At 36.2% G+C, this 14,157-nt stretch overlaps 1 protein-coding gene across 12 annotated transcripts in view; it reads left to right on the forward strand.

Moving 5' to 3' along the window:
* CHL1 (cell adhesion molecule L1 like) overlaps positions 1 to 14,157 on the forward strand; it is a 197,039-nt gene that overhangs the window by 128,446 nt on the left and 54,436 nt on the right. For 9 of the 12 annotated variants that reach the window (XR_010947129.1, XM_067755229.1, XM_067755232.1 and 6 more), the window contains exons 5-8: positions 7,349 to 7,471; positions 8,534 to 8,704; positions 9,658 to 9,705; positions 11,509 to 11,629. Coding sequence is in view for 11 of the 12 variants with exons in the window: in XM_067755229.1 (XP_067611330.1) it covers positions 7,349 to 7,471; positions 8,534 to 8,704; positions 9,658 to 9,705; positions 11,509 to 11,629 (463 nt within the window). In the remaining variant the exon portion in view is untranslated. Of the gene's footprint in view, positions 1 to 7,348; positions 7,472 to 8,533; positions 8,705 to 9,657; positions 9,706 to 11,508; positions 11,630 to 11,852; positions 13,121 to 14,157 lie in introns of those variants that run through there. The other 3 variants (XM_067755227.1, XM_067755228.1, XM_067755233.1) reach the window with 2 other exon arrangements.

Here is a 14,157-nt window from a genome sequence, read left to right on the forward strand (position 1 = left end):
AAATATACTGGAAAAAACTGAAGTTCTTTTGTGATAGAATGAAATAATTGTGGTATATTCATACAAGAATTACTACTCAGCAGTGAAAATTGATGAACCTTAAGAATATGTTGAACAATAAAAGTAAATCTTAGAAAAAAAGGGTGATTTTATTTATTTAAGGTCGGTCAGTATATGTAAAAATTAATAGCATATTGTTCAGGAGTGTCATTTCATGTGGTAAAATTATAATGCAAAGCAAGAAAATGATGAAAACAAAATTTAGGACGGTAGTTACCTCTGATGGAATGGGGAAGGGGTAGGATCTGCACCAAACAGAAAGATAATGGTGATTTTATGTTTTTCTTATGATGGGTGGTAGGTAGAGTGTTGTATTTTTTTGTTCTTTACATTTATTTTATAAATGACCTTTTAATATATATAAAATTAATAAGTATGTAGCATACTGATTTGTCTTAATTAGATATTCTCGGTTATTAAGTGTGATATTATAGAATAATAATGGACAGAGCAGTGGCATACAGTGTTGAAAATTGGCCTCTGGAGTTTGGGTTTGAAATGATAGTAGGAAATGTTCATGAATTCTGGGTCAGAAAACTGGTTGAGAATCATAAAATCATATAACTATACAGCTATACTTACAGTCTATATTATATAACTATACTATAGTCTATAACATAGAACTGTAACTATACAATATATATCTAATTGACTGAAATAAGATGGGAGAGAGGGAGAGAAAGGGAGATGTTAAAAATCTGTTGTAGAAGACAAGGCATGAGGGTGATCCCTAACCTGAATTCTAGTGGTTGCTATGGAAACACAAAGGAAAAAGGCAGTTGCTAGACCTATTGCAGAGAAGGAAATGGCACACTTTAGTATAAGATTCTACAACGAGGATTTAAAAAAAATGTTTTCTCTCATTATCTAAGCAGACCAAGTGAAAACATGAACAATGTAAGGATAATTCTGGCCAGAATCTGCTAGTATTGTAGTTAAGAGATGAAGAGTTGAATCTGAGCTATGTAGTGGGTAATTGCTCCATCTTTTCTGCTGCTATAGAAAAGAGCAAAATAAATTAGGTTTCTTATGCATCATTTCCAGCCCCTCCTGAAATTACTTCATCATCTAACAGCTTTCTGTAATCATTTACATGTTGAATAGGACTGCCACCCCAATTCTTAGGAATTTGTCAGAGACAAATGGTCAGAGACCATTTAAAGCTTCCTACGACCTTTATCAATTGATTCTTCTCTTAAGCTGTAAAGAATTGATTCTTCTTTTATATTAAACTTTGTAATTTGAATTTTAGAGTTTGTATCTCTCATTTCTTAAACTTTTCTTTAGACCAACCTTAAAGGCTTGATCCACCTAAGTTTGAACACAAGTACAGTAGCTAAAAATCTGGTTATTACTCCCTACAAACAGACCTTTATACACCATGTTTACTTTTCTGCTTTTAACAAAATTGCAGTTGAGTTTGCTGAAAAAAGAAAGAGTAAAAGAAAACCAACCAACCAAACACAACGTGCTGTTTTCAAACATGGGGAAAATCATTTAACTAAATGGATTTTCCAAGATATGGCATGGAGAGTTAGTGAATTATTCAACAGATCTTTATTAAGCTCCCTTCATGTGGCAGACACTCTTCTAGTAATTTGAGATATAGCAGTGAACAAAACAAAGCCTGTACCAAGAAACTTAAATCCTGTGGGTGTGGTGAGTGGGTCTGGGGAGAACATGAGCTGTTTTCTTGCCTTCATTATGACAGATGTCGGTGGAGTTAAAAGGATGCTATAAATAATTGTTTTGGCTGTTCAGTACTATGCATCCTTCAGGGCACAGATCAGCCTTCTCCACTTAGCATTCTCAGTCCGTCTTAGCCTATACTAATTTTCCTTACCTTGTATTCTTCAAATAATTTTTGAAGTATTATTTAACATCATAAATTTTATGTGTTTAGGTACACAATCGGGGACTTTTTTTCATAAAAAAATTCTGGTATAACTATCATTAAAAGCCTGTATTAGAACATTTCCATCATCCCCAAAAGATTCCTTGTGCCCATTTGTAGGTGTTCTCTCTCCCCAGCCCCAGGCAATCACCAGTCTGACTCTTGCCTCTATAAATGTTTTTTCTGAACACGTCTTGTAAATGGAATCATACAATATATGATCTTCTGCATCTAGCTTCTTCCACTTAGCCTGTTCTTTGTGATGTGTTCATGTTGTAGGATAAATCAGTAGTGTGTTCATTTTTATGGCTGAATAATATTCCATGATACAGGTATACCACATTTTGTTTATCCATTCACCAGTTGATAGCCATTTGGATTGTTTCTAACTTTTGACTATTACAAGAAGAAACATTAGCAATAATTAGTAGTGTTAGGAATATCCATGTGTAAATTCGATGGAATTTTAAAAGCATTATTTACTGTTTGGGGGAGTGTTTTGAGTGTTACATGATTAATCAGGTTGCTTAGAAGTGAGAAAGATAGCATCCTGTCTTATTCTTCCTCCTCTACATTGTCTTGATGCTGCATGAATGCATATTATCAGTGATTGACTTATTAGTTCATAGACTAAAGAATAAGAGAATGAATAAAAGTAATAATGCAATATCTACACACTATTAAAGTAATGTAAGAAATGGCAGGCTTAGGGATGAAATCATCTGTATACTGTTTTAATGGAAACCGACTTGAATTTTTAATGTGCTGGGTTTCTACATTTGTACAGCTTCCTCAGATTCCTCAGGTCAATTTCCTTAAGACATACCTTGGCTATTTACTGCACTGATTTGGGAGGGCTAGCAAAAGCAGGGGTCCAGTAGCATATGTTAACTTCTTCTACTAATATATGCAAACCAACCAAAGAAGATCAATTTGTTCAGTTGAGAGTGCAACTTAGAGTTTTAAAGGTTTAATTAAGGCCCAGGATTTTGCTCTCATCCGTCAGAGTATGTGAATGACTAGAATGAAATGGGCTGAATTGGTTGTCCTTCCTTACTGTGAATTCATAGGCTGAAAGGCAATGTTATTTCTCTGTACTTCTAAGTGGGTTAATGGGGTACACCATAGGAAATGGGAATCAATTAAATCTCTTTGCAGACAGAGACTGGAGTTAAGGGTGATACAGCATGTGAGCTCAGTAGCATGCATTCATGATAACGGTGCCAGCCTGTAAGCAATTTGCCGAGCACATTCAAGGGAAATGAAACACACTCAAAAACTCTCCAGGCCAGTCCTGTAAACAGTGAGAAGTCAAAATAGATAAAGTTCTTTGGCATAGGAAGGGCAGTACAGAATAATTCATTAAACAAGTCATAGGTTCTCCATGAAATATATAGTGTTTCTTCCCTCTGGCCCCCTCCCTAGTTTCTTTAATAAAGTTAGTTCCAAATAGTTGCATAAAATTGCAGAAGTTGTTATGATACAGGCTACACGAAAAACCAGAAACAGCAGCAAAGGAAAGCTCTTTGTCTCTTTGCCCAACTCATCTCTGTACAATGTGGCTGGGTGTACCATGCAAAGTGAAAACATTTGAATAAGAGCCAACATATACTGAGTGATTTTTAAGTGCCTGGCACTATGTTAATTGATTTATATGAAATTGTTTATTTAAACTTTGATGCAAATCAAGGTATTAGATGTCATGACAGTTTCCATTTTATGAGTGAGGAAACTGAAGCACATTAAGTAACAGGTTCAGGTCACATAGTAAGTGATGAAGCCAGGATTCAGCCCTAGGCAGCTGGCTCCAGAGTAGTGTATGACGCGATGCTACACAGTGTTGCCTATGCTTTGATCATTCTGTTGACACATCTTCTAGATGAGTTAGAAAGCGTTATGCTTCTTTGTTGAACATACCTTGGCAGTGATTATCAGACTCACAGAGAGGTAGAGAATATAGGGAGATTTGATTTTATTCTTTGGGTGCCAGAGAAAGATAATCTGTAGTTTACATAACTTGATGGTGGTTCAGTCACCAGTATCTTTTCATTGAAGTGATTAGTTAGAAAGATTTGTATTTAATTAAATTACTCTGATGCCATTTCATTACAGTTCTTTACCGTTAAGTGTGTTGGAATGGTGGGACTCTACAGATTGCTCTTAAGAAATTTCTAACCTAGTGAGACTTTTGAGGACCCCAGAGAGATGAGTTGGAAGGATTCTAGGATGCCAGAGAAAAGTAAAAGGGGGCACAGAAGGGTAAAGATATTGGTCTGAAGCTACATAGCTATTAGTTTTAGTGTCTGGGCTAGAGCCTAGTTTATCCTGTAGGCTATCCTATAGATAAAAAATACTTTTTTCAGAAGTCTTCTGTATTTCAAGTACAGAGATGTTATTTTTTTCAGTATATTAAGTTGAAAGAATTAAGATGATGAGTTTCAAAACCAATTGTCAGCACCTCAAGTTGTAGAGCCCCTAGAGAGTTTGTGTTTGCAGGTTTGCCATGCGTTGATAGCTCCAATAAGAAGACTAGCATGCAGCTACTTTGTCTCTAGGAAAGGTTTTTCATGCTAGATGGGTTTTCAGGAAATTGTACCCTTGGAGTTGTTACTAGAAATCTGTCTGCTACACTGAATAATAAATGTGGAAAGTTACTGGAGAACAGTCAAGAGATGAGTGCTATGATTTGCTTGATTTTCTGATGCAGGTAGACTGATAGGGACAAAATGTTTATAGCTTCATCTAGACTTGATTATTATGGGATTTCCAAACATTTTTAAAGCCCTACTTAGGTAGATGCTGATGTCGAAGTTGGTTCTGATCCCTTTTCAAAGAGACCATTCCATGGTCAAGTCCAGTCTTACTGAAACACAAATTATTTTGTTTTTGGTGATGATGGAGCACTTATTTGAAATGTTTTGGTAAGCTAAAGCAGGGTAGTAGGCTCACGCAAAAGAAAAACAATTGTTTACAATTCATTTTTTAAAGTATTGCATCTGTCCAGACTCAACAATGCTAATGTTTATACCAGAGAAACACAATTAGCAAAAGTCATTGGTTGGAGTTATTTTTAAATAGACTCATTTCTTTATTTGAATTAACTTCATGCCTGCTGTTAAGTTGGAGTAATTAAATTTCACATTTATCTGTGGATGTTAACATGTTCACTTTTTAGCTTTGCATCAGGCTCGCTAAATAGTTTCAGAGTCAAAGAGTAAGACTTAAGAAAACCTGACAAATTTATGTCCTTTACAGTGTTTATTCTTAGACCTTAAATTATTAAATATATAAATATTCTTCCTTGTTTCCAGGTATTAATTTCATCTTTGGTTAAAGCTGTTCCAAACATTTATGGTGTGTGTGTGATAAAGGTTTTGTAGACTTCTGAATTTTATTTTATTTTATTATTGATGCCTTGGAAGCCAGTTGAATAACGTAGTTACATTTTTGTAATTAGAATTTTATAATGTAGATTTAATTAATGCAAGATGATAGTGCTTCACTGGCGATACTCTCTGTTTGAATTATTAAATTTTTACTGAAGAGGAGGCTTTCCAGTTAGGGCTTTGTGCAACTTCATTAGCTACTTTACAATAGACACCACCCAGAAAACTGTATATTCATATTTGGCACTGTAAAGTTTGCTGGTTATAGAACAGGATTACGTGCTCCTTCCAGTTCCTAATCTATGTTTCCCTTCCTCTTTTGCTGCTCGTATCTGTGTATAAACAGATTCAGTAACTGCCATGCAACACAGCTAACTTCAATACCAGCAAACACCGGGCTTCAGTTATAGCAAGTTTCAGTAAAAGGTGATTTGAATTTGGAGCTTAGAGTACATACTAGTTTTGTAAGTTACTCTATTACTTGCATAAGGTATACTTTCTGCAAAATGACTTGCATAACATTTGTCCGTCAAAGCTAAGTCTTTACCAAATAGGTGGTATTGATACTTTATCTACAAGGTAGAGGTAGGGAACGTACTCAGCATTCTTTCCCATTTTTTGATGGAAATTTCATGCTACCTAGAGCAAAAGGATGATTCCAATATAGTTACCATCTCAAATGTATTTCCAGACTCACCAGGAGAAATCTGTTACAATGAGTTGACCATGAGGGAATCCACTGAGGACTGTCACATGACTGATGCCTGCCTTTTGAACTGGCAAAGGCAGTGTAATAACCACACTGCCCCCTGCAGTGTTAAGCCTTGAAAGGTCCTTGAATTTAGACAAAAAGCAATTCACTGTAACCAGCTAGTGCATCGATAAGAAATGTCAGCAAATTCCCTCAATCACTAAAGAGTTAGGTTAGGGGGTGAGGCTCAAGGGAACAAATATACAGGAACTGCACGAAGCTTCTCAAGAAGAAATTTTACAATGAATGAGTATATCTTTAGACTCCCAAGAATAATGATAATCTTTTGTGAACCATAATTTAAGAATGAAATACAGAGACAGAAAACCTGCTAATAAATTCCATCAGGTCAGGAAGGTTATAAGTACCTTCTTAAGGTCCTTCTCGTCCATCAGAGTCTGAGTAATTCTATAACACAAATTCCCATAACAAAGTGGAAAGGTACAAATAATGTTGAGGAAGAATATATCTTGAATATTCCTAAAACTATTTTATAAATCACTTCATAAGAACATCAAGCACTGGTGTCAGATTTCAACTTCTACCCAGTTGTGACTTATAGTCCCAATGCATTGATTTTTAGGAAATTGATTCCAGCATGGGAAAGAAACAATATGCTGAAATACTGCAAACTCTCCTTTCCTACATCAATTCCATTTCACTTAATCTTTCATTTACTGAGAGTGATTTCAATATGAATGACTCTGTCTGCCACATATAGTGATCATGTTTGGCTTTTCATTGCATTCATACTGTTTTCCCCACGTGGGCTTTGAATTGTTTATTTAGTTTGATTATGCTCTGAATGGAATATTTGCCAATCACATTCAAGGGCTTTACAATAAAGCAAAAGACAGAAAATAAGTATCTCCCTAAAAATAAATCACAGGGTTTGGAGAAAAAAGATTCCTTATCTATCAAAACTTAAAACGAGCAACTCCTGTGACTCACAGCTTACATCTCTGCACAGAGAAATAGGCACAAGCATACTGTTGCCTTATTGATGTCAGAGCAAAAACGTTTGTTGTCTACAGTTACAGATGCAGAAATATTTTTAAGGTTGTATAAGGATGCACCACATACTTTTAACAGTATTTTCCTCTGCAGGAGAGATACGAGAACCAAGATTTCGGGTGTTGAATTTATTAAAAATGCTCTAATTTTTAAAAAGAACGCTTTAAGATATTACTTGTAACGTTAAAACATTACTTGTAACATAAATTTTAAATAATGTCTTTAAATGATTTTTTATACCAGATGTTCCAAAATTCCCAAAAGAAAAAATTGACCCTCTTGAAGTGGAGGAGGGTGATCCAATTGTCCTCCCGTGCAACCCTCCCAAAGGCCTCCCACCTTTACACATTTATTGGATGAATATTGGTAAGTAATGTTCTGTTGCATCCATAAGGGGACATTTTAATTTCATGCATCATGTAAACTAACATACTGATAACTAACATAAAGATAAAAAATTAATATATGGTTGTCAATGTGAAATCAAGTAGATTTTAAAAACTATTTCTATCTGTTGTCTTCTCTAAGTTCTAAATACACATGAAAGCACTAGAAAACCACTAAATATGTTTCTTGATTTTGTCATATCTGGAAAGAGTAGAGGATTTATTTTATTGATGTGATAAAGTATGTCTATGAAGGAAATACTTTTGGTATTCCAAACAATTTACTTACCTTTGGGATATTATCCATGTCAAAACTGAGGATGGCTTGTATCTGTGTTGCTAGCTTTAAATTTCTCTTTTAATAATGTTGTACCCACTTCGTACAGTGACACACATAGAAATTAGTATTAACTTTTGTGTTTAATTTGTCAAAAACTTTTACCAATTCTTGAGTTGGAATTCCAGTTTCTTGTAAAGCCTACTTCTGGCATGTGCCTTAGCAGCGCTCTGTAAATGTTTTCCCATTGTGTCCCACAGAGAAAATTAATAATCGTACAGCATTTGAAAGAAAGCAAAAGAAGCTACTCTTGGCTGCAGCCCAAGTTGCAGATTCCGTTCATCTTACAACTTTCCAGGCTGCATCCATGGAAGAGAGATTAATATCTCAGACACACTTTTGTGGAAATTTGTTTTAAAGATATATGATCCTAATAAAATAAGAGTAATAATTAGGCCATTATCTGAATTGGACCAGTTTTCAGATAAGCCAGTGCAGACCCATAAAGCACAGGTAGAGTCCTGGATGGTCAGGGGAGGTAGAATGCCCAGACTGATAAGTGCACTCCCAAGGGTTTTGTTATTTTTTGTATTTTACTTCTTACTCACTAATTGCTTTTATAGTAAGACCAGACTTGAGAGGAATAGGAAGAGCCGACATGAAAAATAAAATAAAATTAATATAAAGGAAAGGATAATGAAAAAAGGAGATGAGACATGATAAAGGACAGTTGCCCCTTTTAATGACAAGATATTTCTTTTCCAGAATTAGAACACATCGAACAAGATGAAAGAGTATACATGAGCCAAAAGGGAGATCTGTACTTTGCAAATGTGGAAGAAAAAGACAGTCGGAATGATTACTGTTGCTTTGCTGCATTCCCAAGATTAAGGACTATCGTGCAGAAAATGCCTATGAAACTAACAGTTAACAGTTGTAAGTCCAAATAATTTCTCGTGCCAGCATGAATGGGGGATACAAATGTGTCTATAATTTTATTCTGGTTGAAGCCAGTTAGAGCTGGGTTGATATTTTCCACCAGTGTTTAGTTCAACTCTAGAGATGTCATCTCAATGAAAGAGACATCTGCAGCTGTACATTGACGGTAGCTCTGTCTCCTGCATCCAGAAAATCAAATCTCAATTCACAGTACAAATGTATTTCACTTGACGTCTGGAAGGTCTAGTCATTTCTCCTGGGCGAAATACACGAGGAAATTCCAGGGACTTTCTAAGCAAGTCTCAGGCTCTGGATCTCTGTGATTTTGGATAAACCGGCAGGCTGACAATGTGGAAGAAAAGAACAGAGTCAAAAATAAAAAGAAGCAGTATTACGATTTTTATCACATCAAGCTTTTTTGTCCTTCCCAAATTGGCAAACTTATTTGAATTGCTCCTCTTTCCTAGTTAATTCTGCAGATGCCAGTCTGGGTTCCTACATTTGAAAACAGTCCTTATTAGTGGGAGAAAGAACCATAGATTCAAAGGGCAGAGATAATCTCCAGCAGTTCACTGACTGAGTAATTGGCTCTGGTGGAGTCAAAAGTTGGCATGACCATTCCATTGTCTAATTTGGTTCATAATTTTTTCATCATTGTGTGTAGATTCACTATGCCAGGGCTTCACTATAGCATCCTTTTGGCAACCTCAGTTCTCTTTAATGGAGCTATAATTTGTATCTTTTCCACCTGGATTTCATCTGTAGTAGTTCAAGATTAAGCTCGTTATAAATGTTTTTCAACTATATCCCCAAAGGTGCTTTTCTAGTGAAGCATGGTTATATCTCATTTTGTAATTTTTCTAAGAGAAAGCTATGGCTTTTCATTCTGTTTTGATATCTGCATCTACCATTATGTTTGTGAGTTTTTTTCTTCCATTTTTTTATTTCAGTAAAGCATGCTAATGACTCGAGTTCATCCACAGAAATTGGTTCCAAGGGTAAGTTGATGACGTGCAGAATGTTGACATTTATTTTCACCTACGGTAGCTCATTGTCATCTTAGAATTTGAATTTTTCCTTTAATACCGTTGTGAGTTTATTAAAATACTAATATTCTTAGTAAGGAAAACTCCTTAGCGTAGAGGGTTCTATTTCCTCCCATCCCCATTAAATATATGTAAAAAGGAGTGATATTTATAAATGCATAACTATATAAATACACCTATATACTTATAGATGATATAATTAACATAAGTAAATACACATATATAACACATTTTTAATGGAGTAATTATTATAGGTCTCCCAAAATGTCTCTCCTGGTTGATCAGCAGTTTGGTTCAGAGCTGTTACATGAAGAAAAGGAAAAAGGACTGGTCGAGTGTAACAGACATAGGGAAAGCGTTGGGTGTAAGAAAGTTAGATGGTTATTTTCCGTGCAAGACCTCTTGGAGTACTTAATATACAACTGTCCATTGTGACTCACTGAGAAAGAATATAGGTTGCAGCATTTTCCAAACTCATTTGTCTATGAAAAGGTTTTTATTTTTTTGTGTTTCCCATAGAGCACTTACCACAGTCGTGTTCTATGGAAGATGGCTGAGTAAACCTGAATTATATAGTAGGCTGTTTTTTTGTAAAGAAAAGAATCATTTGTTTGAATGTGACAAATATTCCTTTTAAAATTGGCACCAGCATTGAACCCTCCATGCTTAGATATCTAATATACCGGTAACATCGGCAGGGCTGGATAAGGGCTCCTCTTGGTACACCCTCAGTTTGAAAATGGACTGACTAGGTATATATGGCCAACATCATTTCCTTTGAGGTCAATAAAACAAACATATATTGTCATATCTTTCCAGCAGTCAGTAAAAATCATTGCACATACTACATGTGCAAAATTATTTTTCAAGAAATAAACACTTGGAAGGAAGCTATAGCAGGCTACACAGAGCTGCCAGTAATTTTCATTCTTCTACTCTGACAACAGCACGTCACCTGTTTACTCTTTGCATATCGCGTCAAATTACATTGATATTGGATGTGAAACATAATTTGTGTGAACACTTGGAAATGAAATCAAAGTTTGCATTGAAAATGGAAGTTTCCTCATTTTCCATTGTATTTGAAAGTATTCTTAGGAAAATAAGAAATGGAACATTTCCTTACCCAGTTACTGAGAATGCTTCTGAGTCTTTCCTACAACAGTGTTTGTCTTTGAGGGCCTGAGACTGCAAGTAGAGTCACCTAAAGAGCTTGATAAATTCATAGATGCCTGGTGTGCACCACAGGCTTCGTGAATCAGAATTTCTGGGTGCAGGGCCCAGGAAGCTTGTCAAATATTTAGGCACATTTAAATTCAAGAAAAATACACATGGCCATCAAACATGAACATGTATGATTAAAATGTAGAATATAAAACCATTGACTGTCAATTAACTTAAGGGCTTTCATCAAGAAACTAATTATCTTGAACGGTGTTTGAACTTCTGAATTTGAAGATGTGGGTTAAATCATAACCTTCATAAAACTTGATGCAACACTTACTTAATGCATCTGAAGGGCAACCCATGCTTCGTGGTATGAGTGGAATCTATTTAAATGGGAGTATATTAAAATGTGTGAAAAACATGTGAAGTAAATGTGTGAAAATAAATTAAAATGTGTGTGTAAATATACATACACACACATAGGTCCATATGGTTAAATATTTTTTAAGAAAGATTGAGTGCCAAAGGAGTTTACTTTTCTTAGTTTGGAAAAAAAAAAATCTGAGCCTTTTCTGTTCTGCTTTGTAGCGAATTCAATCAAGCAGAGGAAACCCAGACTACTGTTGCCTTCTCCGGAGAGTGGCAGTGAGTCGTCCGTTACCATCCTCAAAGGGGACACCCTGCTGCTCGAGTGTTTTGCTGAAGGCCTGTGAGTAACTTGACCCCGTTCCTGATTTTTTCCGTTCTGTTCTGTAAAGAATAAGGTAGCAGTGAAGGGTGTGCCTGCATGCATCTTTAAAAATGATTTCTTTAAAAAAAAAAATCCTGTTACTACATCCCTGGAGAAAGTAATCTGCACTTCATTCTGCAGATTTCAGGCTGTGACTGAGATTGATTTATAATTAGATCTCTGTCAGTTGGTGAAAGTGTGAATGGAGGTGTCAGTGACAGCATTCTCCTTGGCTCAGTCAGCAGTGGGATGCCATCCTTAGAGCATGAGGTTGATAAGGAGTCTGCCCATCACTATTAGTGCAAGGTTTGTGTCTCTCTGCTGTATTGTCCTGCCCCTGCTTGTTAATGTCTTTTCAGGTTCCACGGAGCCCTGTTTATCTGTTATTTCACCCACCTGTCCTTTGCACACAAGCAGGTCCAGATCATGCAATTTAAGAGAGTTTTACATCAGAACTCATGAACCACACTTTTTTCACGACTGAAGAAATAACACTTTTCCAAATCCTCCAAGTAAAGGCTAAGGAGTCTTCGCTTGGTCACCTCTTGAAATTGTGACTTTATTGAGTAACTACCGTAAGTCAACGTAAACAGGGACCATCTTAGTTAATACTTGGTCGTACAAGGTCACCTTTTTCCTATCATCATCCTTCTATGCTTACCACCACATACCCATTCCTGCCATTGGGAATACCATGAGAAAATACATTCCACCTTCCTAGCACCCAAGTTTACATAATCAGTTCGTAAACTAAGGGCTTTGCATAGCTGGGCGTCTGGTTCATGGACTAGAGTTTGAAGTTCATACTCATTCATAATCCAGCGTATATTCTGAATGGGTGGTTTTAAATTGGATTATGAAGAAAAGGAGCAGATTTTAATGGTTTTACAACCCCTAAGCTTTGTAAATTTCTCTTTCCATCCAGCAGAAATATTCAGGTTGCTTATCTGTCTTAAATTGCCAAAGTGTATGATCGTAAATTAATTAGACGTGCAGGGACATGGCCTCTGTTTGGGAATTTGGTCTCTGTATTATGTGAGGAGATGAAAGACTCAGGTTCAGTTTGAATCATGTTGGTAACTGCCTACTCTTTTGTTCTTATACATATGCGTTTATAGTGGTAGAAATTAAATTCTTTCAGGGTTCGTCACTATTCTTGGTTGACTCTTTGGGCAGGGAGAATATGTCAGTAATCCTTTTTTCCTATTTCTCACAAATGCTATAACTTACCTCTTGAGTGTGCCGGCAACTATATGGATTGTCTTCAATATAATAGAAAGGCTCTCACGTGCTTTTTGGAAAATGCAATGTCGTGAAGCAATATAGAAGAAGAAAGTGAACGTCAATATGTGTTGTCTTCGGGAACTTGAGGATGCCTGATGCCTTGTCAGAAGCGTTTCACCTGAAGTGGTTTCTTCTTACTCATCGTGGGTTTGGGTTGGGAATCCTGGCTGACCTGTTGCCTTTCAGGTGAAGGTGATACATTGTAAAACTTTTAGAGTACCTGAAAAATTTTCTCCTTAGAAGTTTTAAAGTGCCGTAACAAATATAATTATAACGAGGACATTGTCCTCTTTACTATGTGTCAGGCGGTACGTTTTGCCCTTTACATACATTAGCTCATTTTTTTTAACATCTTTATTGGAGTATAATTGCTTTACATTGTTGTGTTAGTTTCTGCTGTACAACAAAGTGAATCAGCTATACGTATACTTATATCCCCATATCCCCTCCATCTTGTGTCTCCCTCCCACCCTCCCTATCCCATCCCTCTAGGCATTGGCATATGTACATTAGCTCATTTTATCCTCACTGTTTCTCATGACAGTTATTGCCATTTGCAGCTTAGGCAAATGCAGGCCAGAGAGTTGAATTCACCTCTCTACACTTAGTATGAAGTGGAGGCTGGGATTCGATCCTATTTGTCTCTTAAACTCTCTCTAAATTTAACTTCTTTGGCATATTTCAAGCAAATGAACTGTTTTGTTCAGTTAAAGCCAGGGTGAACAAAGGATGGCATTACCCCTGAATCTAAAGAAGTGGGTTATAGTAGATGTTTCAGAAAATGGCTATTAATAATGAAAATATTGATACTATTAAGTAAAATGGGAAGGCTTTCACAGGGAAAGGGTTCAGATTCTACAGATTCTGTAAGGTGGAAACTGAGAATAGTTAAAATGATGTTGTGAATTTCATTCAGAAAAGAAAAGCGTTCCTTCCCCAGAAGAAGTGCAGACAGTGAGTCCCTCAGTGGAAAAGACCATATTCATGGGCCAGTGCACACTCAGTCACACCCTGTGAAAGCTTCAGTAGGATTAAAGGCAAATTCCCTTTGCTGACTGTTGGGCTCAGATTTTCTCTCTTTTCTCTCTGTTTTGTAAATTCACGAGTTTAAGCTACGTACGATTCTTTTGCAAACAAAGGAAGTATAAGAATTAAAGTTGGCTGGGCAAAGACCTGAACAAGAGCTTGAGATGATGACATGGTGTATATTTACGTATAAAAAT

Source organism: Pseudorca crassidens, chromosome 10 (genome assembly GCF_039906515.1).
Source record: "Pseudorca crassidens isolate mPseCra1 chromosome 10, mPseCra1.hap1, whole genome shotgun sequence".
Lineage (NCBI taxonomy): Eukaryota > Metazoa > Chordata > Mammalia > Artiodactyla > Delphinidae > Pseudorca > Pseudorca crassidens.